This window comes from Oncorhynchus nerka, linkage group LG2 (assembly GCF_034236695.1).
Source record: "Oncorhynchus nerka isolate Pitt River linkage group LG2, Oner_Uvic_2.0, whole genome shotgun sequence".
Taxonomy (NCBI): domain Eukaryota; kingdom Metazoa; phylum Chordata; class Actinopteri; order Salmoniformes; family Salmonidae; genus Oncorhynchus; species Oncorhynchus nerka.
In genome coordinates, this window is record NC_088397.1 from 98,048,605 (window position 1) to 98,076,330 (window position 27,726).

At 42.7% G+C, this 27,726-nt stretch overlaps 2 protein-coding genes across 4 annotated transcripts in view; one reads left to right on the forward strand and one right to left on the reverse strand.

Moving 5' to 3' along the window:
- Window positions 1–470: 470 nt before the first annotated feature.
- wu:fb55g09 (uncharacterized) lies at window positions 471–1,942 on the reverse strand. Its single transcript, XM_029653799.2, has one exon. The coding sequence runs from the start codon at window positions 1,478–1,480 to the stop codon at window positions 779–781; it is 702 nt and encodes a 233-aa protein (XP_029509659.2). The 5' UTR covers window positions 1,481–1,942; the 3' UTR covers window positions 471–778.
- A 1,491-nt stretch (window positions 1,943–3,433) lies between these two features.
- Window positions 3,434–27,726, forward strand: part of nisch (nischarin) — a 43,531-nt gene continuing 19,238 nt past the window's right edge. For 2 of the 3 annotated variants that reach the window (XM_065004583.1, XM_065004587.1), the window contains exons 1-14: window positions 3,440–4,053; window positions 5,055–5,138; window positions 5,323–5,505; window positions 6,082–6,130; window positions 6,413–6,576; window positions 6,696–6,791; window positions 9,221–9,316; window positions 9,416–9,568; window positions 10,284–10,352; window positions 10,838–11,023; window positions 11,296–11,424; window positions 17,394–17,510; window positions 18,214–18,334; window positions 26,407–26,531. In XM_065004583.1, the coding sequence (XP_064860655.1) occupies window positions 3,973–4,053; window positions 5,055–5,138; window positions 5,323–5,505; window positions 6,082–6,130; window positions 6,413–6,576; window positions 6,696–6,791; window positions 9,221–9,316; window positions 9,416–9,568; window positions 10,284–10,352; window positions 10,838–11,023; window positions 11,296–11,424; window positions 17,394–17,510; window positions 18,214–18,334; window positions 26,407–26,531 (1,653 nt within the window). In that variant the 5' untranslated portion in view covers window positions 3,440–3,972. Of the gene's footprint in view, window positions 4,054–5,054; window positions 5,139–5,322; window positions 5,506–6,081; window positions 6,131–6,412; window positions 6,577–6,695; window positions 6,792–9,220; window positions 9,317–9,415; window positions 9,569–10,283; window positions 10,353–10,837; window positions 11,024–11,295; window positions 11,425–17,393; window positions 17,511–18,213; window positions 18,335–26,406; window positions 26,532–27,726 lie in introns of all 3 variants that reach the window. The other variant, XM_065004592.1, reaches the window with a different exon arrangement.

The window sequence follows — 27,726 nt, forward strand, 5'->3', positions numbered from 1 at the left end:
CTATCTCGAGTGTTTATTACAGTGTACTGGATTTGAACAATGTAGTCGTCACACACACAAGAGAACCACGACAAAACCCATTAAATATAGTACTTAGCTATGATGATATATTTATGAGAGTGATCCGATTCCAGTATCATGTTGTTCTATATAGTCTGTCGGCAATAATCTGTCCTCTACATTTCAATGGCTTCCGCCCAGCCACCTCCTTTGTTGCTGCATTTACATTCTAGAACAACACATCAATCCAGTTTTCTTTTAATGTAGTGATTAAATAATCCTTACCATCCTCACAAAATTGTTCGGTTCTAACCTAAAATGGTAGCCTATTTACATACTGACATATAATTCTTCTGCTGGAAATAAATGTTAAGAAATATATTTCGAAAATAAATATTATCCTAACGATACTGTTGCTTATTTGACTATACAACAGTGTAATTATCAAAACAAAAGTAGATTGAAACAGATTTTTAATAAGAAGCAGTTATTTATTGTTCGAAGCGTTTTTCAATAATGCAAATGACAGCATCGAGCAAATGGTGTAGAATAATCCAACGATGTGATTGGTTCGTGGGTCTCACTCCTACCCATTTAACCACTCCCCCAACACAGCATTTGTCAATAACACCATAAACAGACAGTATCAGAAAACAATCATATATTGTAACAGTAAACCAATATCTGTTGAAATTGAGGTATGTTTTCTCTCCTACATCTAATGTAAACATACATTTAATGTAAACAGAAATACATTACATTTAGATACCAGGTCCTTTTACATGTCTATCGGTGGTTCAGTCCCACTGAATGTGTCACAAAAGTCATTGAAGTCTTTCTGCATGAAATCTTCACTCTGCATCACGTCGTTATCTGACGGGAAATACTGCATACTGTTACTCTCCTGCTCCTCTTGGTACAAATCCCCTAAATTGAAGAAGGGGAACTGCTGGCACTTGGCCAGTTGTCGAGGGAAGAACCGTGCTGCCGTGGTTGTGATATCTGGACTGTCGAGGAGAGCGCCCCTTGCGTTCTCTAGCACGCCTAGATACGAGTCCATGTCTGTGAAATCAGTTTCGCAGTCAGACCCACTGTCTGTGCCGATGGAGTCCGAACGCATATGCATCATCTGGTATTTCTCGTGCATCAGGAATTGGTTGGTGTTCCTCGGAGCTCTCATTCCTGGCGCTCTGTTGCCTTTGATGTTGACAGGACGCAGTGACGTCATCGTACGAGGTGGTCGGTTCTGTTTGTAGAACTGGCTGGGGTGGTGAGGATGATGATGATGTCCATGCACCCTTCCTCTCTTCCCCCGATACCCTTGCTGCCTCCTCCCGTTCTTGGACCAACTAAGCTTGCTGTTGTCCCCTCTCCTTGCCTGCTGCCCATCCTTCTGTTGGTCTTTGCAGGCAGGTCGGTCACTGTAGACCCGCCACTGGCACATCATGGCCTTCCCATACATCTCTTCTTCGAAAAGCATTAGAAACGCAGCTTAAGTGCTTTCACTGAGCTTTACATTCTCTTTTCCGCTGCTGTCAGCGGCTAGGTAACAAAGAAATTGTAATTTCTCTGTATGGGGTTTCGTATACTTTCGTGGCTCACCACACGAAAACCCCTAAAAGTCTACCTTTTTACAATCTTCTTCGTTTTTTTCTTGACCACTGGCTTTAGAGAGTACATAGCCTGGTAGCACGCCTCTGATACAAGCAGCTTGACCTGCTCGGGGCTACAGCTGCGCTATCTAGCCTGTCACACCCCTTTTCTCTCGTCAAATAGTACACATTTTTTAAAAATATATAAAAATACGACTATAGAAGATAAACAAATAAGTTTCGAGTTTCAGGTGTATTTCTTGCTTATTTTTAATTGATAGCTAACTAGTGACCCTGTTGTTCTTGTTGTGTATCTCTTTTCCAGCTGAAGTGACAGTTGCAAATGGTACTGGAAAATGCGCTTGAGCGGTTTATATAAAAATGGAACATTCGACTGTTGGCTGGATACGTGGGGGTGTTCCACATTTCACTGTCCAAAACATTAAATACATCTAACAAATATATATCCAGAAACCTGTGTATTTCTGATAATGTATTTATTTCATGTGTAAATAGCAAACAACAATCAAAACGACTGGCTAATCTAGCTGGAATTATGTAAACACCAAACCTTTCATACGGTAATAGACTAGTCCAATTATTTTTGTGACGTTTAGGGTGCATCGTTACATTGGACTTAATCCCGTTGCACACGTACTGCACGAAAAAGTTTGGTGTTGACACCAGTGTAGCCAGTTTACAGAATAAAGAAACCCTCGATCCACTCACTGACTGTTACATTTTCTTCTGTCAAATGGACACTGATATAGTCTTATAGGCTCGTAACTTGCCTAGTTAAAGGTTAAATAAAAATACAATAAATAATAGCAGAGCAATTGTTCTGGAAACAACAGGCATGCCCACCAAAACACAAAAAGTGTCAACACACTAAATGTGAATTGTAGCCTATGTTTCTCAAATATTGTTGTTTACAATACCAATGTTGCTAGTGATATTCATAAAAACATTGACATAAAAACAATATTTGTTCCACTTTTTTTATAGAGATATTTTCACAGACCCTGGATTCAATATCCCTGTAAACTGTGGGGCTATGCCATAGAGAATGATACAGAAGCATCTCTATATATTTCCTATTATGGTGTCTGTGAGAGCATGGGCAGCGCCATTGAGGCATTCTCCATTTTGAAGTAGTCAATTTTCTTCTTCACGATTGGCTGATCCCTCTAAATGACCCGGTTGGACATGACTCCAACAGGGTCACCAGGAGGGATCAGCCAATGATGTTGGAAGTCCCACCCAGTTGCCCACATTAAAATGGTGGAAGCCCTCAAAGGCGCTGCCCATGCTAATACAGCCTTTTGGCCACTAGAGGCCTCTATCATTCTCTATGGGCTATATAGCGTACACAAACAAACTGAAAACATGCATCATAAGATAAGGCACCACCCTCCCCACGTTCGCTTGAGGGGCTCAGTGAAAAACAAATAGCCCTATAAATCAGATCTAATTCAATCGTATTTGTCACATGCGCGGAATATAACTGGTGTTAACTTTTTCGTGAAATGCTTGCTTAAGCCCTTCCCAACAATGCAGTTTAGAAATAAAATAAGAAGAGAAGTAAAATAAAAAATACACAAGAATGGAGCTTATATACAGGGAGTACCAGTACCAGATCAATGTGGAGCTATATACAGGGAGTACCAATACCAGATTAATGTGGAGCTATATACAGGGAGTACCAGTACCAGATCAATGTGGAGCTATATACAGGGAGTACCAATACCAGATCAATGTGCAGAGGTACGAGGTATTTGAGGTAGATATGTACATGAAGGCAGGGTAGGCATCGGTATAGATAATAATGAGAGTAAAATAAAGAAACCACATGGACAGACAGCTTTAATCAATTATCTCCGATTAATCAGAGATAATGTAGTGCACCGTGTCAGCATTTTGTCATGCGGTGTCTATCATCAAGTTAAATTATTATATAAAACCCTTGTCCATTTTGGTGATTACTGTCACTGGTCGAGAGTCTCGACGACCCACAGACAAGAGTTATTTTTAAATTCAGATAAACCTATTGCTGGATAAATAGGTTAATCTATTCTTTACGCAGCATTGGGCTGAGTACTAAATCATGTACTGGTACCAAGACAGCCAGTCAGGTCAAAGATTTAGAAGTAGGCTATTCGGGAAAGGACAACGCCTCTAGATCTGTTTAGCGAACGGTCTCTCCTTTTTGGCTTTGAATAGTTTTCCGGGATTTAACCAGACCGCAGCTGTCTGTCACAACAAAGATGGAGGAGAAAGCTAGCTAGCACTGTACATCCACCGAGGACCTTAAAGCTAAAACAACATTGGACCAGTTTCTCTACTGATTATATATATATTTTTTGATATCGTGATTTTCAAGATGGATACTGCCGTATTTCCCGAGGATGTCGTTGTAAAAAAGGTTTCCATCGTTGGATCGGAGCTCGTAGAGAATTACACTGTACGTTCATGTAGCTAGCTATTAGCAATCTAGCTATTAGCAATCTAGTTATTAGCAATCTAATTAGCTAGTTATTAGCAATCTAGTTAGCGTTATTAATCTATTAGCATTATAGTTAGCCAGTTATCAATCTAGTTATTATCAATCTAGTTAGCTAGGTATTAGCAATCTAGTTAGCTAGCTAGTAAGTACGTATAGTTTCCTGTTTTAATGTCACGTAGAATCAATCATATAACTCAAGCAAATCACAGTAACATATCTAGCTAAATTAATCCCAAGATTTTATAACCGCACGCGTGCTACAGTTTAAAATCATGATGCTAATTGACATGTATGTGTACATATTAAATGACAAATCCTTTTCAATCTACGTGACGTCTCTCGAAGCTAGCTAGCTAACTAGCTATAGCTATCAAGCTAATTAAGGTTTTTATCGTGAAACACAGCAATATTTTCATACAGACAGTCAACTAATTAACTACGAAATGTTCTTAGTAAGCTGTTAAGAGGCTAGCTGCTAGTTAACGGTGTTGTCATGATGGATCCTGAGATGTGCGTCAAATGATTTAGCTTTTTCGCTAGGTATCACAAAGCTCACTCTAGCTAGCTACACGGTCAGTCAATCAGGACAACTGACTGTCACTGATACATTCCTCTCTGTTTACTGTGCTAGTTTCTGGGGCCTATAGTGTGTGTGTATATATATATATATATATATTTAGTATCGTGGTAAAGAAAGCTCAATCAATTCCTTATGATTCATGCTGTGCTTAACTGATGACAGGTCCCATTCATTGATATCCACATCACAAGTTAGCTAATAATAGTCGTTATTGTTCTCCTCTCAGTAATTTGTTGGGTAATATTCAATACACAGAGAAAACAGATCACTGTAATTGACCCTGTGTCTAACGTGATACGAATGTAATTTTCACGTCTAGTCTAGGAGAGAGAAAAAAAACATGACCATATTCTATTATTAATATTAATTTATTCTCCAGGTGTACGTCATTGAGGTGAAAGTACGGGATCACAGATGGACCATAAAGCATCGCTACAGTGATTTCCATGACTTGCATGAGAAAGTGAGTGACTTGAAAAATGCGTAATGTTGTGAACCATTGGCACATCGTAAAATATATGACACTGTCTGCCATGTAACAGTTATGTAATAACTGTCATATTCTGCTAGTTCAGTTTACACAACTGATACTGTTTATTGTGACTTTCTTTTAAATTGTGAGATTCATACAAATATTTTCACCCAAGCTGACATCTGAGAAGAAGATAGAGAAACATTTACTGCCGCCTAAGAAGATGATCGGTAAAAACTCCAAAAGCCTGGTAGAGAAACGTCAGAAGGAACTGGAAGTCTACCTGCAAACACTGCTGGTCAGATTCCCTACAGCTGCCCCTAAAGTCCTCTCCTACTTTCTGCACTTCCACCAATATGTAAGGAGACACACACACACACACACACACACACACACATATATGTTGGTCTTGTAATATGTCAGATTTGTTTTTCACGTGTGTGTGTGTGTGTGCACTTTGATCCACCGTGCACAGGTCAGATCAGGTGTGTGTAATCTCATGAGCTATTCGTATCTGTAGTGGTGGTTAAATATTATCACGGGTTGTTTTGAATCTTGTCACAGCAGAACATCCGGCAGGAAACAGGAAATAGCTGTTGTCAGAGTTTAATGGTCATGTCCTGAATTGATAAAGCAATTTCAGTAGGCTATTTAGTTCTTCAGCTGTTTTGCAGGTCAGTGAGTTAGTGTTCATGTCTTAGTGCTATCCATCATTGATCATCTGTTTTAACTATCATTATTACAACAACAAATCATTTGAGAGCACACGTGAAATCGGCATTTGTTACTACCACAAGACTTGTGGTACTTGTCAATTTGACAGACGTGACCAGAATTAATGACAATAACATAGAAACTTCTCTTCTAGTCTTTCTTCTTCGCTTAAGGAATGTCTCGTTTGTAATGTTTTGTCTTTTTTTGTCCATGTCTTCAGGAAATGAATGGAATCACAGCCGCTCTGGCAGAGGAGCTGTTCCACAAGGGTTTGTTCATTTGTTCATCAGCTACCAATAGACTCATTATGTAGAAAATTATAACAATAGTACAATTTACACATCCAGTAATAGAAAACAACATAATAAATGTATTCTTTTCAGAAGTGGCTTTCATCGTTGTACAGTAATACATGACACAAGCAGTAGTAAAAATGTTGATGTAATAATGTGCAATATTTTTTTTTGTTGTATTCTGCTGGCTGCGCTACCCTTGACTTACTGCACTACAAATGTCTGAACAGGAACAATAAAGATATTGATTGATTGCAGGAGAGCAGTTGCTGGTGGCTGGTGAGCTGTTCACATTGTGTCCCCTCCAGCTGTATGCCATCACTCAGCAGCTGAAGCTGGCCAAGCCTACCTGCTCTAATGGTGATGCCAAGGCAGACCTGGGACACATCCTGGACTTCACCTGCAGACTCAAATACCTCAAGGTGAACTCTCTCTCGACATCTCTGAATCTGTAGCTAATATGATTTGATCTATGTACAGGCGCCCTTAAAAACCCACTAGTGTTTAGCCATGTCTTGTTTGGTCTCTACTGTTCTCCCAGATCACAGGCACCAGAGGAGAGGTGGGGACCAGTAACATCCAGGAAGACAGCCTCACGTTTGACCTTTCAGTCTTTAAAGCGCTCCTACAGATAGAGGTATGTACTAGCAATAGGTGATAGTCCAAGGGCCAATGGGTGACAGTCCGAGGGCCAATGGGTGACAGTCCGAGGGCCAATGGGTGACAGTCCGAGGGCCAATGGGTGACAGTCGAGGGCCAATGGGTGACAGTCCGAGGGCCAATGGGCGACAGTCCGAGGGCCAATGGGCGACAGTCCGAGGGCCAATGGGCGACAGTCCGAGGGCCAATGGGCGACAGTCCGAGGGCCAATGGGCGACAGTCCGAGGGCCAATGGGCGACAGTCCGAGGGCCAATGGGCGACAGTCCGAGGGCCAATGACCCAGAAAACGAAACTGCAACATTTCAACAACATTATGTAGATAATGTAATGAAAAATAACTGTCTCATTCAAAACTTGGAAAAGTTGCACGTTAACTTTTTATCTTTAATCATAGTTATGCTATTTAGCATCAAGTCTAAACCAGTGGTTTTCTCAGTTAATAGAAGACATTTTGGCAGCTGTATTTAATCGTATTACTTTTGCCTGCTAGCCAAACTAAAGACAGAACAATGTTTGCTAGCTAACACAGCTCTCAAAACATTCAAGGTCCCGACAGATACATAAAGCTCTGTTCTGGCATCTGAGAAAAATGAATTTTGAACGTTTCAACAGCTTCTTATCTCGTATTATTTCAGGATTCCTTCGGTTCGGTACATACGTTGCTTTCTGCGCAGTGATATAAAAATCATACATTTTTGATTTATAATCTTTAATTAATGTGCAACTTTACGATTATTATTATTTTACCCTGTTGGTCATCTATGAACATTTGAACATCTTGGCCATGTTCGGTTATAATCTCCTGTTGGTCATCTATGAACATTTGAACATCTTGGCCATGTTCGGTTATAATCTCCTGTTGGTCATCTATGAACATTTGAACATCTTGGCCATGTTCGGTTCTAATCTCCTGTTGGTCATCTATGAACATTTGAACATCTTGGCCATGTTCGGTTCTAATCTCCTGTTGGTCATCTATGAACATTTGAACATCTTGGCCATGTTCGGTTCTAATCTCCTGTTGGTCATCTATGAACATTTGAACATCTTGGCCATGTTCGGTTCTAATCTCCTGTTGGTCATCTATGAACATTTGAACATCTTGGCCATGTTCGGTTCTAATCTCCTGTTGGTCATCTATGAACATTTGAACATCTTGGCCATGTTCGGTTCTAATCTCCTGTTGGTCATCTATGAACATTTGAACATCTTGGCCATGTTCGGTTCTAATCTCCTGTTGGTCATCTATGAACATTTGAACATCTTGGCCATGTTCGGTTCTAATCTCCTGTTGGTCATCTATGAACATTTGAACATCTTGGCCATGTTCGGTTCTAATCTCCTGTTGGTCATCTATGAACATTTGAACATCTTGGCCATGTTCGGTTCTAATCTCCTGTTGGTCATCTATGAACATTTGAACATCTTGGCCATGTTCTGTTCTAATCTCCTGTTGGTCATCTATGAACATTTGAACATCTTGGCCATGTTCGGTTCTAATCTCCTGTTGGTCATCTATGAACATTTGAACATCTTGGCCATGTTCGGTTATAATCTCCTGTTGGTCATCTATGAACATTTGAACATCTTGGCCATGTTCGGTTATAATCTCCACCCGGCACAGCCAGAAGAGGACTGGCCACCCCACATAGCCTGGTTCCTCTCTAGGTTTCTTCCTAGGTTTTGGCCTTTCTAGGGAGTTTTTCCTAGCCACCGTGCTTCTACACCTGCATTGCTTGCCGTTTGGGGGTTTTAGGCTGAGTTTCTGTACAGCACTTTGAGATATCAGCTGATGTAAAAGAAGGGCTTTATAAATAAATTTGATTTAATTTATTTGTTGTAGATCACACATTCTTCCATTTAATATCATTATCTACAAAATGATGTCAACAATTTGCAGTTCCTTTTTTCCTGGGTCATGAAACTGCTTTTCCTGAAGCCTTTTTTGATGGGTTAGCCTGATCTCAGATCTGTGCTTCTTATTGACATTATTAGCAAAACAACAGATCTGGGACCAGGCTAGGTAATGTTAAGATAGTATGTTATTGATCCCCAAGAGGAGAAGTTTGATTGCACCAGCCCATACATCCATTAAACACAACAAGGAGACACAGATACTTAAAAAGCAACATACCATCAGCTGATATAGAACTAAATGATTAAGCCAATTATTGGTGATAAATATCCTCACTATATGGGGAAAAAAAAGGATCTGCGGAAATATTCTGTTTTGGACCTGGCTAAAACTTATAAACAGTTTTATTAATACTTAGTAATAAACATTTATTCTAACGTGTTACCGTTTAGTCATGTTAGCATAACCCACTGTTCCTAGGCCGTCATCCCATTTGGTAATTACCGTCATTTGTTCCCCTGATTTTTATTTTAAAATCCTTTTCTTCCAGATAAGTGACTGTAACTCGGCCCAGATCATGGGACTGCCTTCTCTGAAACCCTGTCTGGTCACGCTGAATGTCCACCACTCTGCAACATCCATGATGGTAACACGTCCACTTTACTCGTAGTTGATTTGTGTGTGTGTGTGTGTGTGTGTGTGGCTGGCAGGTAAATCTGTATTGATTCCTACCTTCGTTGTGTAGGATGTGCTGGTTCCGGAGGCATGCGTGTCCCCTCAGTGGGTCGCAGAGGGAGCGCTTACAGACCGGCCCGTCGCCACCATCATCCCTACCTGGAAGAGACTCACCACCCTGGACATGAGCCACAACCACATAGGCTGCATAGACAACTCAGTGGTAAGAGACCCTACACTCATATGAATAATAATAATAACGAATGCCTGTTATTCGGCAGGTAGCCTAGTGGTTAGAGTGTAGAGGCGGCAGGGTAGCCTAGTGGTTAGAGTGTAGAGGCGGCAGGGTAGCCTAGTGGTTAGAGTGTAGAGGCGGCAGGGTAGCCTAGTGGTTAGAGTGTAGAGGCGGCAGGGTAGCCTAGTGGTTAGAGTGTAGAGGCGGCAGGGTAGCCTAGTGGTTAGAGTGTAGAGGCGGCAGGGTAGCCTAGTGGTTAGAGTGTAGAGGCGGCAGGGTAGCCTAGTGGTTAGAGTGTAGAGGTGGCAGGGTAGCCTAGTGGTTAGAGTGTAGAGGCGGCAGGGTAGCCTAGTGGTTAGAGTGTAGAGGCGGCAGGGTAGCCTAGTGGTTAGAGCGTTGGACTAGTAACCGGAAGGTTGCAAGTTCAAACCCCCGAGCTGACAAGGTACAAATCTGTCGTTCTGCCCCTGAACAGGCAGTTAACCCGCTGTTCCTAGGCAGTCATTGAAAATAAGAATTTGTTCTTAACTGACTTGCCTAGTTAAACAAAGGTAAATAAAATTAATGGTATTGTGTTATTCACGTTTTTTGTGTGTGTTATTAATGGAATTATACTGTACGTCTATGTTTGGCCATAATACAATTGACTTGATGTGTAATTCTGGTAACTTTATTTATTTATTTATTTTGTCCTATTTTTCAGAAATTGATACCAAAAGTCGAATTCTTAGATCTTAGTTCCAACGAGCTCTCTATGGTGGAAAACCTTCAGGTATGTTCAGACTAGAGATGTTCATAGAGCTGTAGAGCTCCGGTACAGAGATATTTACAATAGATAGGACGTATTGTCAAAACAACATTCAAAACAAAAGAGCCTCATATCTTAGTGGTTGTGCTGGTGTTGTTTGTACATGTAACATGTTATTAATGTGTTTTAAAATTAAAAAATGGGGGAAAAAAGTAGCTAATCATGTTACAGGATTAACAGCAAACATTCGTTCACACACCAAAAAACTAAAATAATTGATAACAAGCAGTCAAAACTCGTACAAAGTGACATCAAATTGCCTTCTCTTGCCCCACACTGTTAGTCTCATTCATTAAAGGCCCAGTGCAGTCAAAAATGTGATTTGACTGTATTTGACTTAAGGATGTTTTGGCTAGTTGAGGCCATTTCTAGAGAAAAGTACAAGAGCGCCCAAGACCATAATATGACGTCTATTTTGTTTTTCATGTTGTGTTCTGCTTGTGTTTCAGCACCTGTACAATCTGATCCACCTGGACCTTTCTTACAACATTCTGACAGTGTTAGAGGGGGCCCACACCAAACTGGGTAACATCAAGACCCTCAACCTGGCAGGCAACCAGCTCGACAGCCTCGCAGGCCTCACTAAACTATACTCTCTGGTTAACCTGGACCTCAGCTCCAACAAACTGGGACAGGTAGGGTGATCTACCACTCTGCAGCATCCAATCAATAAATCAATTAATCAATCGGGCCTCTCTGAACTAGCTTCAACAAACTGGGACAGGTCGCTAGTATTCTGATTGTAAAAAAAAAAAAATGTTTTTACATCAGTTGTCACTAAGCTATTTAACAGTAGCTGGCCTAAAACTACTTTTACTACAGTGAAGTTACTAGCTACAGTAACTGCGGTGGTATATGACATACATATAAAGTTGACTAAAGTGCTGAATTTCCTCTGTCCTCTCAGCTTGAGGAGATCAGGTACATAGGAACGCTGCCCTGCCTGGAGAGGCTGGTCCTGTCTAACAACCCCATGTGTATCATCCCTGACTACAGAACCAAGGTGCTGGCTCAGTTCTGGGACCGCGCCTCAGAGGTATGGACACACACACACACAGTAGGACAGACAGACTGACTTCTTAGTGGGGGAGGCAACCTAGTAGTAGCAGCAGTAGCAGCAGAGGTAGTAGTAGTATTAGCCATACTAGCAGCAGCAGTAGTAACAGTAGCAGCAGTATTAGCCATAGTAGTAGCAATGGCAGTATTATCCATACTAGCAGTAGTAACAGTAGCAGCAGTAAAAGCAGCAGTAGTAGTATTAGCCATAGTAGCAGCAGTAGTAGTATTAGCCATAGTAGCAGCAGTAGTAGTATTAGCCATAGTAGCAGCAGTAGTAGTATTAGCCATAGTAGCAGCAGTAGTAGTATTAGCCATAGTAGCAGCAGTAGTAGTATTAGCCATAGTAGCAGCAGTAGTAGTAATATTAGCCATAGTAGCAGCAGTAGTAGTATTAGCCATAGTAGCAGCAGTAGTAGTATTAGCCATAGTAGCAGCAGTAGTAGTATTAGCCATAGTAGCAGCAGTAGTAGTAATATTAGCCATAGTAGCAGCAGCAGTAGTAATATTAGCCATAGTAGCAGCAGCAGTAGTAATATTAGCCATAGTAGCAGCAGTGGTAATAGTAGCAGCAGTGGTTGTATTAGCCGTAGTAGTAGTAGCAGCAGAAGTAGTAGTCGTATTAGCCGTAGTAGCAGCAGTAGCAGCATCATCAGCAGCAGAAGTAGTAGTAGTATTAGCCTTAGCAGCAGAAGTAGTAGTAGCAGTAGCAACATCATCAGAAGTAGAAGTGGTATTAGCTGTAGTAGTAGCAGCAGTAGCAGCAGCATCAGCAGCAGAAGTAGTAGTAGTATTAGCCATACTAGCAGCAGCAGTAGTAACAGTAGCAGCAGTATTAGCCATAGTAGTAGCAATGGCAGTATTAGCCATACTAGCAGCAGCAGTAGTAACAGTAGCAGCAGTATTAGCCATAGTAGTAGCAATGGCAGTATTAGCCAAACTAGCAGCAGCAGTAGTAACAGTAGCAGCAGTAGTAGTATTAGCAGTAGCAGCAGCAGTAGTATTAGCAGTAGCAGCAGCAGTAGTATTAGCCGTAGCAGCAGCAGTAGTATTAGCCGTAGCAGCAGCAGTAATATTAGCCGTAGCAGCAGCAGTAGTATTAGCCGTAGTAGCAGCAGTAGTAGTATTAGCCGTAGCAGCAGCAGTAGTATTAGCCGTAGCAGCAGCAGTAGTATTAGCCGTAGTAGCAGCAGTAGTAATATTAGCCGTAGTAGCAGCAGTAGTAATATTAGCCGTAGTAGCAGCAGTAGTAATATTAGCCGTAGTAGCAGCAGTAGTAATATTAGCCGTAGTAGCAGCAGTAGTAGTAGTATTAGCCGTAGTAGTAGCAGTAGTAGTAGTATTAGCCGTAGTAGCAGCAGTAGTAGTAGTATTAGCCGTAGTAGCAGCAGTAGTAGTAGTATTAGCCGTAGTAGTAGTAGTAGTAGTATTAGCCGTAGTAGTAGTAGTATTAGCCGTAGTAGCAGCAGTAGTAGTAGTATTAGCCATAGTAGCAGCAGTAGTAGTAGTATTAGCCATAGTAGTAGTAGTATTAGCATAGCAGCAGAAGTAGTAGTAGCAGTAGCAACATCATCAGAAGTAGAAGTGGTATTTGCTGTAGTAGTAGCAGCAGTAGCAGCAGCATCAGCAGCAGAAGTAGTAGTAGAAGTAGCAGCAGTAGCAGCAGTATTAGCCATAGTAGTATTAGCCATACTAGCAGCAGCAGTAGTAACAGTAGCAGCAGTATTAGCCATAGTAGTAGCAATGGCAGTATTAGCCATACTAGCAGCAGCAGTATTAACAGTAGCAGCAGTAGTAGTATTAGCCATAGTAGCAGCAGTAGTAGTATTAGCCATAGTAGCAGCAGTAGTAGTATTAGCCATAGTAGCAGCAGTAGTAGTATTAGCCATAGTAGCAGCAGTAGTAGTATTAGCCATAGTAGCAGCAGTAGTAGTATTAGCCATAGTAGCAGCAGTAGTAGTATTAGCCATAGTAGCAGCAGTAGTAATATTAGCCATAGTAGCAGTAGTAATATTAGCCATAGTAGTAGTAGTATTAGCCATAGTAGCAGCAGCAGTAGTAATATTAGCCATAGTAGCAGCAGCAGTAGTAATATTAGCCATAGTAGTAGTAGTATTAGCCATAGTAGCAGTAGTAATATTAGCCATAGTAGCAGCAGTAGTAATATTAGCCATAGTAGCAGCAGTAGTAGTATTAGCCATAGTAGCAGCAGTAGTAGTAATATTAGCCATAGTAGCAGCAGCAGTAGTAATATTAGCCATAGTAGCAGCAGTAGTAGTATTAGCCATAGTAGCAGCAGCAGTAGTAGTATTAGCCATAGTAGCAGCAGTAGTAGTATTAGCCATAGTAGCAGCAGTAGTAGTATTAGCCATAGTAGCAGCAGCAGTAGTAGTATTAGCCATAGTAGCAGCAGCAGTAGTAGTATTAGCCATAGTAGCAGCAGCAGTAGTAGTATTAGCCATAGTAGCAGCAGTAGTAGTATTAGCCATAGTAGCAGCAGTAGTAATATTAGCCATAGTAGCAGCAGTAGTAATATTAGCCATAGTAGCAGCAGTAGTAATATTAGCCATAGTAGCAGCAGTAGTAGTATTAGCCATAGTAGCAGCAGCAGTAGTAGTATTAGCCATAGTAGCAGCAGCAGTAGTAGTATTAGCCATAGTAGCAGCAGCAGTAGTAATATTAGCCATAGTAGCAGCAGCAGTAGTAATATTAGCCATAGTAGCAGCAGTAGTAGTATTAGCCATAGTAGCAGCAGTAGTAGTATTAGCCATAGTAGCAGCAGTAGTAGTATTAGCCATAGTAGCAGCAGTAGTAGTATTAGCCATAGTAGCAGCAGTAGTAATATTAGCCATAGTAGCAGCAGTAGTAGTATTAGCCATAGTAGTAGTAGTATTAGCCATAGTAGCAGCAGTAGTAGTATTAGCCATAGTAGTAGCAGCATCATCAGCATCAGAAGTAGCAGTAGTAGTAGTATTAGCCACAGTAGCAGCAGTAGAAGCAGCAGTAGTAATATTAGCCATAATAGTAGCAGTAGCAGCAACAACAGTAGTAGCAGCAGTTGTAGTAGTAGAAGAAGCAACAGTAGTAGCAGTGGTAGTAGTGGTAGGTTGTAACTAGTAGTGGTAGGTTGTAACTAGTAGTGGTAGGTTGTAACTAGTAGTGGTAGGTGGTAACTGTAGTGGTAGGTTGTAACTAGTAGTGGTAGGTTGTAACTAGTAGTGGTAGGTGGTAACTAGTAGTGGTAGGTTGTAACTAGTAGTGGTAGGTTGTAACTAGTAGTGGTAGGTTGTAACTAGTAGTGGTAGGTGGTAACTGTAGTGGTAGGTTGTAACTGTAGTGGTAGGTTGTAACTAGTGGTAGGTTGTAACTGTAGTAACTGTAGTGGTAGGTGGTAACTAGTGGTAGGTGGTAACTAGTGGTAGGTTTAACTGTAGTAACTGTTGTGGTAGGTTGTAACTGTAGTGGTAGGTTGTAACTGTAGTGGTAGGTTGTAACTAGTGGTAGGTTGTAACTGTAGTGGTAGGTGGTAACTAGTGGTAGGTGGTAACTAGTGGTAGGTGGTAACTAGTGGTAGGTGGTAACTAGTGGTAGGTTGTAACTGTAGTAACTGTAGTGGTAGGTGGTAACTAGTGGTAGGTGGTAACTAGTGGTAGGTGGTAACTAGTGGTAGGTGGTAACTAGTGGTAGGTGGTAACTGTAGTGGTAGGTTGTAACTGTAGTGGTAGGTTGTAACTGTGGTAACTGTAGTGGTAGGTGGTAACTGTAGTGGTAGGTTGTAACTGTAGTGGTAGGTTGTAACTGTAGTAACTGTAGTGGTAGTTTGTAACTGTAGTGGTAGGTGGTAACTGTAGTGGTAGGTGGTAACTGTAGTGGTAGGTGGTAACTAGTGGTAGGTTGTAACTAGTGGTAGGTTGTAACTGTAGTAACTGTAGTGGTAGGTTGTAACTGTAGTGGTAGGTTGTAACTGTCGTGGTAGGTGGTAACTGTAGAAACTGTCGTGGTAGGTGGTAACTAGTGGTAGGTGGTAACTAGTGGTAGGTGGTAACTAGTGGTAGGTGGTAACTAGTGGTAGGTGGTAACTAGTGGTAGGTGGTAACTAGTGGTAGGTTGTAACTGTAGTGGTAGGTTGTAACTGTAGTGGTAGGTGGTAACTAGTGGTAGGTTGTAACTGTAGTGGTAGGTTGTAACTAGTGGTAGGTTGTAACTGTAGTGGTAGGTTGTAACTAGTGGTAGGTTGTAACTGTAGTGGTAGGTTGTAACTGTAGTAACTGTAGTGGTAGGTTGTAACTGTAGTGGTAGGTTGTAACTAGTGGTAGGTGGTAACTAGTGGTAGGTTGTAACTGTAGTGGTAGGTTGTAACTGTAGTGGTAGGTTGTAACTGTCGTGGTAGGTTGTAACTGTAGTGGTAGGTGGTAACTAGTGGTAGGTGGTAACTGTAGTGGTAGGTGGTAACTAGTGGTAGGTTGTAACTAGTGATAGGTTGTAACTGTAGTAACTGTAGTGGTAGGTTGTAACTAGTAGTGGTAGGTTGTAACTAGTAGTGGTAGGTTGTAACTAGTAGTGGTAGGTTGTAACTAGTAGTGGTAGGTTGTAACTAGTAGTGGTAGGTTGTAACTAGTAGTGGTAGGTTGTAACTAGTAGTGGTAGGTTGTAACTAGTAGTGGTAGGTTGTAACTAGTGGTAGGTTGTAACTGTAGTGGTAGGTGGTAACTAGTGGTAGGTGGTAACTGTAGTGGTAGGTTGTAACTGTAGTAACTGTAGTGGTAGGTTGTAACTAGTAGTGGTAGGTTGTAACTAGTGGTAGGTGGTAACTAGTGGTAGGTTGTAACTGTAGTAACTGTAGTGGTAGGTTGTAACTGTAGTGGTAGGTTGTAACTGTAGTGGTAGGTTGTAACTGTAGTGGTAGGTTGTAACTGTAGTAACTGTAGTGGTAGGTTGTAACTGTAGTAACTGTAGTGGTAGGTTGTAACTGTAGTAACTGTTGTGGTAGGTTGTAACTGTAGTGGTAGTTTGTAACTGTAGTGGTAGGTTGTAACTAGTGGTAGGTTGTAACTGTAGTGGTAGGTTGTAACTGTAGTAACTGTAGTGGTAGGTTGTAACTGTAGTGGTAGGTTGTAACTGTAGTGGTAGGTTGTAACTAGTGGTAGGTTGTAACTGTAGTGGTAGGTTGTAACTGTAGTAACTGTAGTGGTAGGTTGTAACTGTAGTGGTAGGTTGTAACTGTAGTAACTGTAGTGGTAGGTTGTAACTGTAGTAACTGTAGTGGTAGGTTGTAACTAGTGGTAGGTGGTAACTAGTGGTAGGTTGTAACTGTAGTGGTAGGTTGTAACTGTAGTGGTAGGTTGTAACTAGTGGTAGGTGGTAACTGTAGTAACAGGTTGTAACTAGTGGTAGGTTGTAACTAGTGGTAGGTGGTAACTAGTGGTAGGTTGTAACTGTAGTGGTAGGTTGTAACTGTAGTGGTAGGTTGTAACTAGTGGTAGGTGGTAACTGTAGTAACAGGTTGTAACTAGTGGTAGGTTGTAACTAGTGGTAGGTGGTAACTGTAGTGGTAGGTTGTAACTAGTGGTAGGCGGTAACTGTAGTAACTGTCGTGGTAGGTTGTAACTGTAGTGGTAGGTTGTAACTGTAGTGGTAGGTTGTAACTGTAGTGGTAGGTTGTAACTAGTGGTAAGTGGTAACTGTAGTGGTAGGTTGTAACTAGTGGTAGGTTGTAACTAGTGGTAGGTTGTAACTAGTGGTAGGTGGTAACTAGTGGTAGGTGGTAACTAGTGGTAGGTGGTAACTAGTGGTAGGTGGTAACTAGTGGTAGGTTGTAACTAGTGGTAGGTGGTAACTGTAGTAACTGTAGTGGTAGGTTGTAACTAGTGGTAGGTGGTAACTAGTGGTAGGTTGTAACTGCACTATATTCCTTACCCACTGATTGATGTGGTTGTCCTTGTCTAACAGGTATGCTTGGACAGCACTGCGCCGACAGAGAAAGAGCTGGACACTGTGGAGGTGTTGAAAGCTATTCAGAAAGCCAAAGAATCTAAAGACCGAATGGCCAACAACAACGAAAAGAAGGTAAGGTGCCATAACCAAGGGCAGAATAATGATTTGTTTTAACTTTGTCTAGTGGTCTGAGCCTGTTGATCTCTGTGAACAGCAGCATCTTACAACTGGTTATTACAGTATTACTGATATCCTTGAGGGGGGGGTATTACAGTATTACTGATATCCTTGAGGGGGGGTATTACAGTATTACTGATATCCTTGAGGGGGGGGTATTACAGTATTACTGATATCCTTGAGGGGGGTATTACAGTATTACTGATATCCTTGAGGGGGGTATTACAGTATTACTGATATCCTTGAGGGGGGGTATTACAGTATTACTGATATCCTTGAGGGGGGTATTACAGTATTACTGATATCCTTGAGGGGGGTTATTACAGTATTACTGATATCTTTGGGGGGGGGGGGGTTATTACAGTATTACTGATATGTTTGGGGGGGGGGGGGTTCTTTCCCCCCCCAAATAAATGCTAATATCCTTTTCCTTGCTTACTGTAAAGAGGTCTATCTAAAATGAACCATTTACTATAGTATTGAATGCAGCTAGCCTGAGTCCCAGATCTGTTTGTGCTGTCTTGCCTGTAACAATGGCACAGGAGTTGGCAAAACAGCACATTGACACCTCTGGTATATAGAACAATACGTTGATTATATAGAATATTCCTCTGTTTCATATGTTGACTAAAGGGAAGCCTGCTGGTGTGTTTGTCAGATCAGTGAGGACTCCAGGCTGTCTGGTGGTGGATCTCCCATCTCCTCCTCTGTCGCTGCCGCCTCTTCCTCCTCTTCCTCTCTCCTCTCCTCAGCCCTAGCCCCAGCCTGCTCCAGCCAAGGTAATCATGTATGTATCAGGCTGCTGGGTGGGGCCTGCTCTGCTCCTATAAGCTCTAGCTCTCTCAACACTACTCTCTCACTCTCTCTCTCTCTCTGTCTCTCTCTAGCTCTCTCAACACTACTCTCTCGCTCTCTCTTGCTCTCTCTCACTCTCTCTCACTCTCTCTCTCTCTCACTCTCTCTCTCTCTCTCTCTCACTCTCTCTCACTCTCTCTCACTCTCGCTTGCTCGCTCTCGCTCTCGCTCTCTCTCAGCAGCTCTATACCAGTCACTGTGTTAAAGGTAGACTCAGCGAAATGACGTCATCACGAGCAGCACTGATGATATTGCGAAGAGCGAGATGCACGACTTCGCTCTCACACAGTCACGCATAGTATCTGTGCATGTGCACAGGTTTGGTTCATGCTGTTACAGCGTGGTAGCAACAGGACCCAAAACAGTGGAGAAGTTGAGCCTCGTGCTTCAACGCTCTTAAACCGAGTGTACACTACACGATTTTTGGCCCCGATTTTTAGCTTTCTCAGACTAGTTTTTGAGATGGGAGGACAAAAGCCCCATGTCCTTGCCTACTCAGGGCACGCGGTCGTCACCGAAGCTCGTTTTATGTATTTTATTTTTTATCTCAACTTTATTTAACCAGGTAGGCTAGTTGAGAACACCTTTATTTAACCAGGTAGGCTAGTTGAGAACACCTTTATTTAACCAGGTAGGCCAGTTGAGAACACCTTTATTTTAACCAGGTAGGCTAGTTGAGAACACCTTTATTTTAACCAGGTAGGCTAGTTGAGAACACCTTTATTTAAACAGGTAGGCTAGTTGAGAACACCTTTATTTAAACAGGTAGGCTAGTTGAGAACACCTTTATTTAACCAGGTAGGCCAGTTGAGAACACCTTTATTTAACCAGGTAGGCTAGTTGAGAACACCTTTATTTAACCAGGTAGGCTAGTTGAGAACACCTTTATTTAACCAGGTAGGCTAGTTGAGAACACCTTTATTTAACCAGGTAGGCTAGTTGAGAACAAGTTCTCATTTTCAATTGCGACCTGGCCAAGATAAAGCAAAGCTGTGTGAACAGACAACAACACAGAGTTCCACATGGAGTAAACAATTAACAAGTCAATAACACAGTAGAAAAAAAAAAAGTCTATATACATTATGTGCAAAAGGCATGAGGAGGTAGGCGAATAATTGCAATTTTGCAGATTAACACTGGAGTGATAAATGATCAGATGGTCATGTGCAGGTAGAGATATTGGTGTGCAAAAGAGCAGAAAAGTAAATAAAACAGTATGGGGATGAGGTAGGTAAAATTGGGTGGGCTATTTACCGATAGACTGTGTACAGCTGCAGCGATCGGTTAGCTGCTCAGATAGCAGATGTTTGAAGTTGGTGAGGGAGATAAAAGTCTCCAGATAAAAGTCTTCCAGAGAACTGGAAGGAAAGGCGGCCAAATGAGGTGTTGGCTTTAGGGATGATCAGTGAGATGATCAGTGAGGTGGTATAAGGTGCTTTAGTAACAAAACAGATGGCACTGTGATAAACTGCATCCAGTTTGCTGAGTAGAGTATTGGAAGCTATTTTGTAGATGACATCGTCGAGGATCGGTAGGATAGTCAGTTTACATAGGGTAAGTTTGGCGGCGTGAGTGAAGGAAATGTATACCGCTTCAAAGTGTGTTTAGTGTGAGCTTACGTCACGGTCAAAGCACACTGTATATCACAGTGGTAAGAGTTACAACATTACTGTGCGAAATAGAAAGCCGATCTCGTATTTGAGCAGTCCCAGACGTCACACCCTGAGAGACACAGCTCTTACTAATACACCACTACTCCCCCCCCCCCCCCCCCCCCTGAGACACACAGCTCTTACTAATACATCACTACTCCCCCATGAGACACACAGCTCTTACTAATACATCACTACCCCCGAGACACACAGCTCTTTCTAATACACCACTACTCCCCCCCGAGACACGCAGCTCTTACTAATACACCACTACTCCCCCTGAGACACACAGCTCTTTCTAATACACCACTACTCCCCCCCCCCCCCCCCGAGACACGCAGCTCTTTCTAATACACCACTACTCCCCCCGAGACACACAGCTCTTTCTAATACACCACTACTCCCCCCCGAGACACGCAGCTCTTACTAATACACCACTACTCCCCCATGAGACACAGCTCACAGCATCACTACCCCCGAGACACACAGCTCTTACTAATACATCACTACTCCCCCATGAGACACAGCTCTTACTAATACATCACTACCCCCTGAGACACACAGCTCTTACTAATACATCACTACTCCCCCCGAGACACAGCTCTTACTAATACACCACTACTCCCCCCTGAGACACACAGCTCTTACTAATACACCACTACTCCCCCTGAGACACACAGCTCTTACTAATACATCACTACTCCCCCTGAGACACACAGCTCTTACTAATACACCACTACTCCCCTGAGACACACAGCTCTTACTAATACATCACTACTCCCCCATGAGAGACACAGCTCTTACTAATACATCACTACTCCCCCTGAGACACACAGATCTTACTAATACATCACTACTCCCCCTGAGACACACAGCTCTTACTAATACACCACTACTCCCCCTGAGACACACAGCTCTTACTAATACACCACTACTCCCCCCTGAGAGACACACAGCTCTTACTAATACACCACTACTCCCCCTGAGACACACAGCTCTTACTAATACATCACTACTCCCCCAGAGACAGACAGCTCTTACTAATACATCACTACTCCCCCTGAGAGACACAGCTCTTACTAATACATCACTACTCACCCCCTGAGACACACAGCTCTTACTAATACATCACTACTCCCCCATGAGACACACAGCTCTTACTAATACATCACTACTCCCCCATGAGACACACAGCTCTGAGACACACAGCTTCTAATACACCACTACTCCCCCGAGACACACAGCTCTTACTAATACATCACTACTCCCCCATGAGAGACACAGCTCTTACTAATACATCACTACTCCCCCTGAGACACACAGCTCTTACTAATTACTCCCCCTGAGACACACAGCTCTTACACCACTACCCCCCTACCCCTGAGACACAGCTCTTACTAATAGATCACTACTCACCCCCCCTGAGACACACAGCTCTTACTAATACATCACTACTCCCCCTGAGACACACAGCTCTTACTAATACATCACTACTCCCCCATGAGACACACAGCTCTCTAATACATCACTACTCCCCCTGAGACACACAGCTTACTAATACACCACTACTCCCCCTGAGACACACAGCTCTTACTAATACACCACTACTCCCCCTGAGACACACAGCTCTTACTAATACATCACTACTCCCCATGAGACACACAGCTACTAATACACCACTACTCCCCCTGAGACACACAGCTCTTACTAATACATCACTACTCCCCCTGAGACACACAGCTCTTACTAATACATCACTTACTACACCACTACCCCCTGAGACACACAGCTCTTACTAATACATCACTACTCCCCCCTGAGACACACAGCTCTTACTAATACATCACTACTCCCCCTGAGACACACAGCTCTTACTAATACATCACTACTCCCCCTGAGACACACAGCTCTTACTAATACATCACTACTCCCCCCTGAGAGACACAGCTCTTACTAATACATCACTACTCCCCTGAGACACACAGCTCTTACTAATACATCACTACTCCCCCATGAGACACACAGCTCTTTCTAATACACCACTGAGACACACAGCTCTTACTAATACACCACTACTCCCCCTGAGACACTCCCCCACAGCTCTTACTAATACATCACTACTCCCCCTGAGACACACAGCTCTTACTAATACATCACTACTCCCCCTGAGACACACAGCTCTTCTAATACATCACTACTCCCCCACCACTACTAATACATCACTACCCCCTGAGACACACAGCTCTTACACTAATGAGACACACACTACTACACCACTACTCCCCCTGAGACACACAGCTCTTACTAATACATCACTACTCCCCCTGAGACACACAGCTCTTACTAATGAGACACCACTCACTACTCCCCTGAGACACACAGCTCTTACTAATACACCACTACCCCCCCTGAGACACTTACTAATACATCACTACTCCCCCAGCTCTTACTAATACATCACTACTCCCCCTGAGACACACAGCTCTTACTAATACATCACTACTCCCCTGAGACACACAGACACTACTCCCCCTGAGACACACAGCTCTTACTAATACATCACTACTCCCCCTGAGACACACAGCTCTTACTAATACATCACTACTCCCCCCTGAGACACACAGCTCTTACTAATACATCACTACTCCCCCTGAGACACACAGCTCTTACTAATACATCACTACTCCCCCATGAGAGACACACAGCTCTTACTAATACATCACACTCCCCCGAGACACACAGCTCTTACTAATACATCACTACTCCCCTCTTACTAATACATCACTACTCCCCCCGAGACACACAGTTCTTACTAATGCATCACTACTCCCCCTGAGACACACAGCTCTTACTAATACATCACTACTCCCCCCTGAGACACACAGCTCTTACTAATACATCACTACTCCCCCATGAGACACAGCTCTTACTAATACATCACTACTCCCCCATGAGACACACAGCTCTTACTAATACACCACTACTCCCCCTGAGAGACACAGCTCTTACTAATACATCACTACTCCCCCGAGACACAGCTCTTACTAATACACCACTACTCACCCCCCTGAGACACACAGCTCTTACTAATACACCACTACTCCCCCTGAGACACACAGCTCTTACTAATACATCACTACTCCCCCTGAGACACACAGCTCTTACTAATACACCACTACTCCCCCTGAGAGACACAGCTCTTACTAATACATCACTACTCCCCCTGAGACACACAGATCTTACTAATACATCACTACTCCCCCCTGAGACACACAGCTCTTACTAATACACCACTACTAATACATCACTACTCCCCCTGAGACACACAGCTCTTACTAATACATCACTACTCCCGCTGAGACACACAGCTCTTACTAATACATCACTACTCCCCCTGAGACACACAGACGAGACACAGCTCTTACTAATACATCACTACTACATCCCTCCCCCTGAGACACACAGCTCTTACTAATACATCACTACTCCCCCTGAGACACACAGCTCTTACTAATACATCACTACTCCCCCTGAGACACACAGCTCTTACTAATACACCACTACCCCCCCCCTGAGACACACAGCTCTTACTAATACATCACTACTCCCCCTGAGACACACAGCTCTTACTAATACATCACTACTCCCCCTGAGACACACAGCTCTTACTCACTACCCCCTGAGACACACACTTACACATCACTCTCCCCCTGAGACACACAGCTCTTACTAATACATCACTACTCCCCCTGAGACACCAGCTCTGAGACAGACAGACACAGCTCTTACTAATACACCACTACTCCCCCTGAGACAGACAGCTCTTACTAATACACCACTACTCCCCCTGAGACACACAGCTCTTACTAATACATCACTACTCCCCCCCACAGCTCTTACTAATACACCACTAGACACACAGCTCTTACTAATACATCACTACTCCCCCTGAGACAGACAGCTCTTACTAATACATCACTACTCCCCCTGAGACACACAGCTCTTACTAATACATCACTACTCCCCCTGAGACACACAGCTCTTACTAATACATCACTACTCCCCCCTGAGACACACAGCTCTTACTAATACATCACTACTCCCCCTGAGAGACACAGCTCTTACTAATACATCACTACTCCCCCTGAGACACACAGCTCTTACTAATACATCACTACTCCCCCTGAGACACACAGCTCTTACTAATACATCACTACTGAGACACACCCCATGAGACACACAGCTCTTACTAATACATCACTACCCCTCCCCCTGAGACACAGCTCTTACTAATACATCACTACTCCCCCTGAGACACACAGCTCTTACTAATACATCACTACTCCCCCTGAGACACACAGCTCTTACTAATACACCACTACTCCCCCTGAGACACACAGCTCTTACTAATACACCACTACTCCCCCTGAGACACACAGCTCTTACTAATACATCACTACTCCCCCTGAGACAGACAGCTCTTACTAATACACCACTACTCCCCCTGAGACAGACAGCTCTTACTAATACACCACTACTCCCCCTGAGACACACAGCTCTTACTAATACATCACTACTCCCCCTGAGACACACAGCTCTTACTAATACATCACTACTCCCCCATGAGAGACACAGCTCTTACTAATACATCACTACTCCCCCTGAGACACACAGCTCTTACTAATACATCACTACTCCCCCTGAGACACACTTACACATCACTACTCCCCCTGAGACACACAGCTCTTACTAATACACTCACTACCCCCCTGAGACACACAGCTCTTACTAATACATCACTACTCCCCCCTGAGACACACAGCTCTTACTAATACATCACTACACCACTACCCCTGAGACACACAGCTCTTACTAATACATCACTACTCCCCCCTGAGACACACAGCTCTTACTAATACATCACTACTCCCCCCTGAGACACACAGCTCTTACTAATACATCACTACTCCCCCTGAGACACACAGCTCTTACTAATACATCACTACTCCCCCTGAGACACACAGCTCTTACTAATACATCACTACTCCCCCCTGAGACACACAGCTCTTACTAATACATCACTACTCCCCCTGAGACACACAGCTCTTACTAATACATCACTACTCCCCCTGAGACACACAGCTCTTACTAATACATCACTACTCCCCCTGAGACACACAGCTCTTACTAATACATCACTACTCCCCCTGAGACACACAGCTCTTACTAATACATCACTACTCCCCCTGAGACACACAGCTCTTACTAATACATCACTACTCCCCCTGAGACACACAGCTCTTACTAATACATCACTACTCCCCCTGAGACACACAGCTCTTACTAATACATCACTACTCCCCCTGAGACACACAGCTCTTACAGCATCACTTACTAATACACCACTACTCCCCCTGAGACACACAGCTCTTACTAATACACCACTACTCCCCCTGAGACAGACAGCTCTTACTAATACACCACTACTCCCCCCTGAGACACACAGCTCTTACTAATACACCACTACTCCCCCCTGAGACACACAGCTCTTACTAATACACCACTACTCCCCCTGAGACACACAGCTCTTACTAATACACCACTACTCCCCCTGAGACAGACAGCTCTTACTAATACACCACTACTCCCCCTGAGACACACAGCTCTTACTAATACACCACTACTCCCCCTGAGACACACAGCTCTTACTAATACACCACTACTCCCCCTGAGACAGACAGCTCTTACTAATACACCACTACTCCCCCCTGAGACACACAGCTCCCCCTTCTTACTAATACACCACTACTCCCCCCTGAGACACAGCTCTTACTAATACACCACTACTCCCCCTGAGACAGACAGCTCTTACTAATACACCACTACTCCCCCTGAGACACACAGTTCTTACTAATACATCACTACTCCCCCTGAGACACACAGCTCTTACTAATACACCACTACTCCCCCTGAGACACACAGCTCTTACTAATACATCACTACTCCCCCATGAGAGACACAGCTCTTACTAATACACCACTACTCCCCCCTGAGACACACAGCTCTTACTAATACACCACTACTCCCCCATGAGACACAGCTCTTACTAATACACCACTACTCCCCCATGAGACACAGCTCTTACTAATACACCACTACTCCCCCATGAGACACAGCTCTTACTAATACACCACTACTCCCCCCCTGAGACACACAGTAATGTTGTAACTCTTACCACTGTGATATACAGTGTGCTTTGACCGTGACGTAAGCTCACACTAAACACACTTTGAAGCGGTATACATTTCAGATCACTATTTACATGTTTTTTTTGTTTGTTCCAGAATTGATATGTAAAGAAGAAGGCTTCGTTACCCCTACAATATTGACTCCTGTGGATTTTATTGCACTTGATACCCAGCGATGCTATGATGATGTAAACACACTGCCTTGTGAGGAACAACTACAGGTGAGGTTTCTTTTTCATCTGATTATTACACACACAAAAAAAAAAAAAAACATTTTTATTTTGACGTTTTCACGATTTCTTTTGTAATATGGGATCAATCTGCTGGAAGAAAAATAATGTTTAGTTTCTTTGTGAACGTACCGTTTAAAAAAAAAAATTATAATAGTGATTCTTAAAACATAAAATAATATAAAATTCATTACATACTGTATGTAAAATTGTCCCCAAAAAAAACAACCTGAACTCAGGGGTAGACGTAACATAGTAAATGAAAATCTGGAGTACTGAAATTAGCATGATATGTTACATTTGGTATGTTATGTATACATTTGTGGATGTCCATTATCCATTTGGTATATGTTACCAATTACAATTCATATGATGTAACAAATGATCATTCATTCATCATAAGTTACGAATTTGCAATATGTATATTTTAGAAATTCCATTTTAACTAGGTTGCTAGTTGGCTAACGTTAGTTAGCTGGCTAATGTTAGCTATCCAAGGAATGAAGGTTAACGCTATGGGAAGGGTTAGCTAACATGCTAACATGCCAAGTAGTTGCAAAGTTACTAAAATACTAAAGTTGTCCGTGATGAGATTCGTAACACACAACCTTAGTGTCGCTTGGCATTCACGTTATACACTTACCCATCCAACCCGACCACCCTCCTTTCCTTTTCGACTTGAGAAAACTTCGGCCCACAATTAAAAAGTTGTGACATACCCTGGTATAGCGTGCGGTATGCCGTGGTGTGGAATGGTGCTTAACAGTTCTTGCTTTTAATGCTCGTTTTATCCACCAGAGGCCATCAAATCAAATCAAATTTTATTTGTCACATACACATGGTTAGCAGATGTTAATGCGAGTGTAGCGAAATGCTTGTGCTTCTAGTTCCGACAATGCAGTAATAACCAACAAGTAATCTAACTAACAATTCCAAAACTACTGTCTTATACACAGTGTAAGGGGATAAAGAATATGTACATAAAGATATATGAATGAGTGATGGTACAGAGCAGCATACAGTAGATGGTACCGAGTACAGTATATACATATGAGATGAGTATGTAAACAAAGTGGCATAGTTTAAAGTGGCTAGTGATACATGTATTACATAAAGATGCAGTCGATGATATAGAGTACAGTATATACGTATACATATGAGATGAATAATGTAGGGTAAGTAACAT

What these genes read in the sequence shown, in the direction of transcription:
- wu:fb55g09 (XM_029653799.2), bottom strand. Translation starts at nt 1,480, where the DNA reads ATGCTTTTCGAAGAAGAGATGTATGGGAAGGCCATGATGTGCCAGTGG.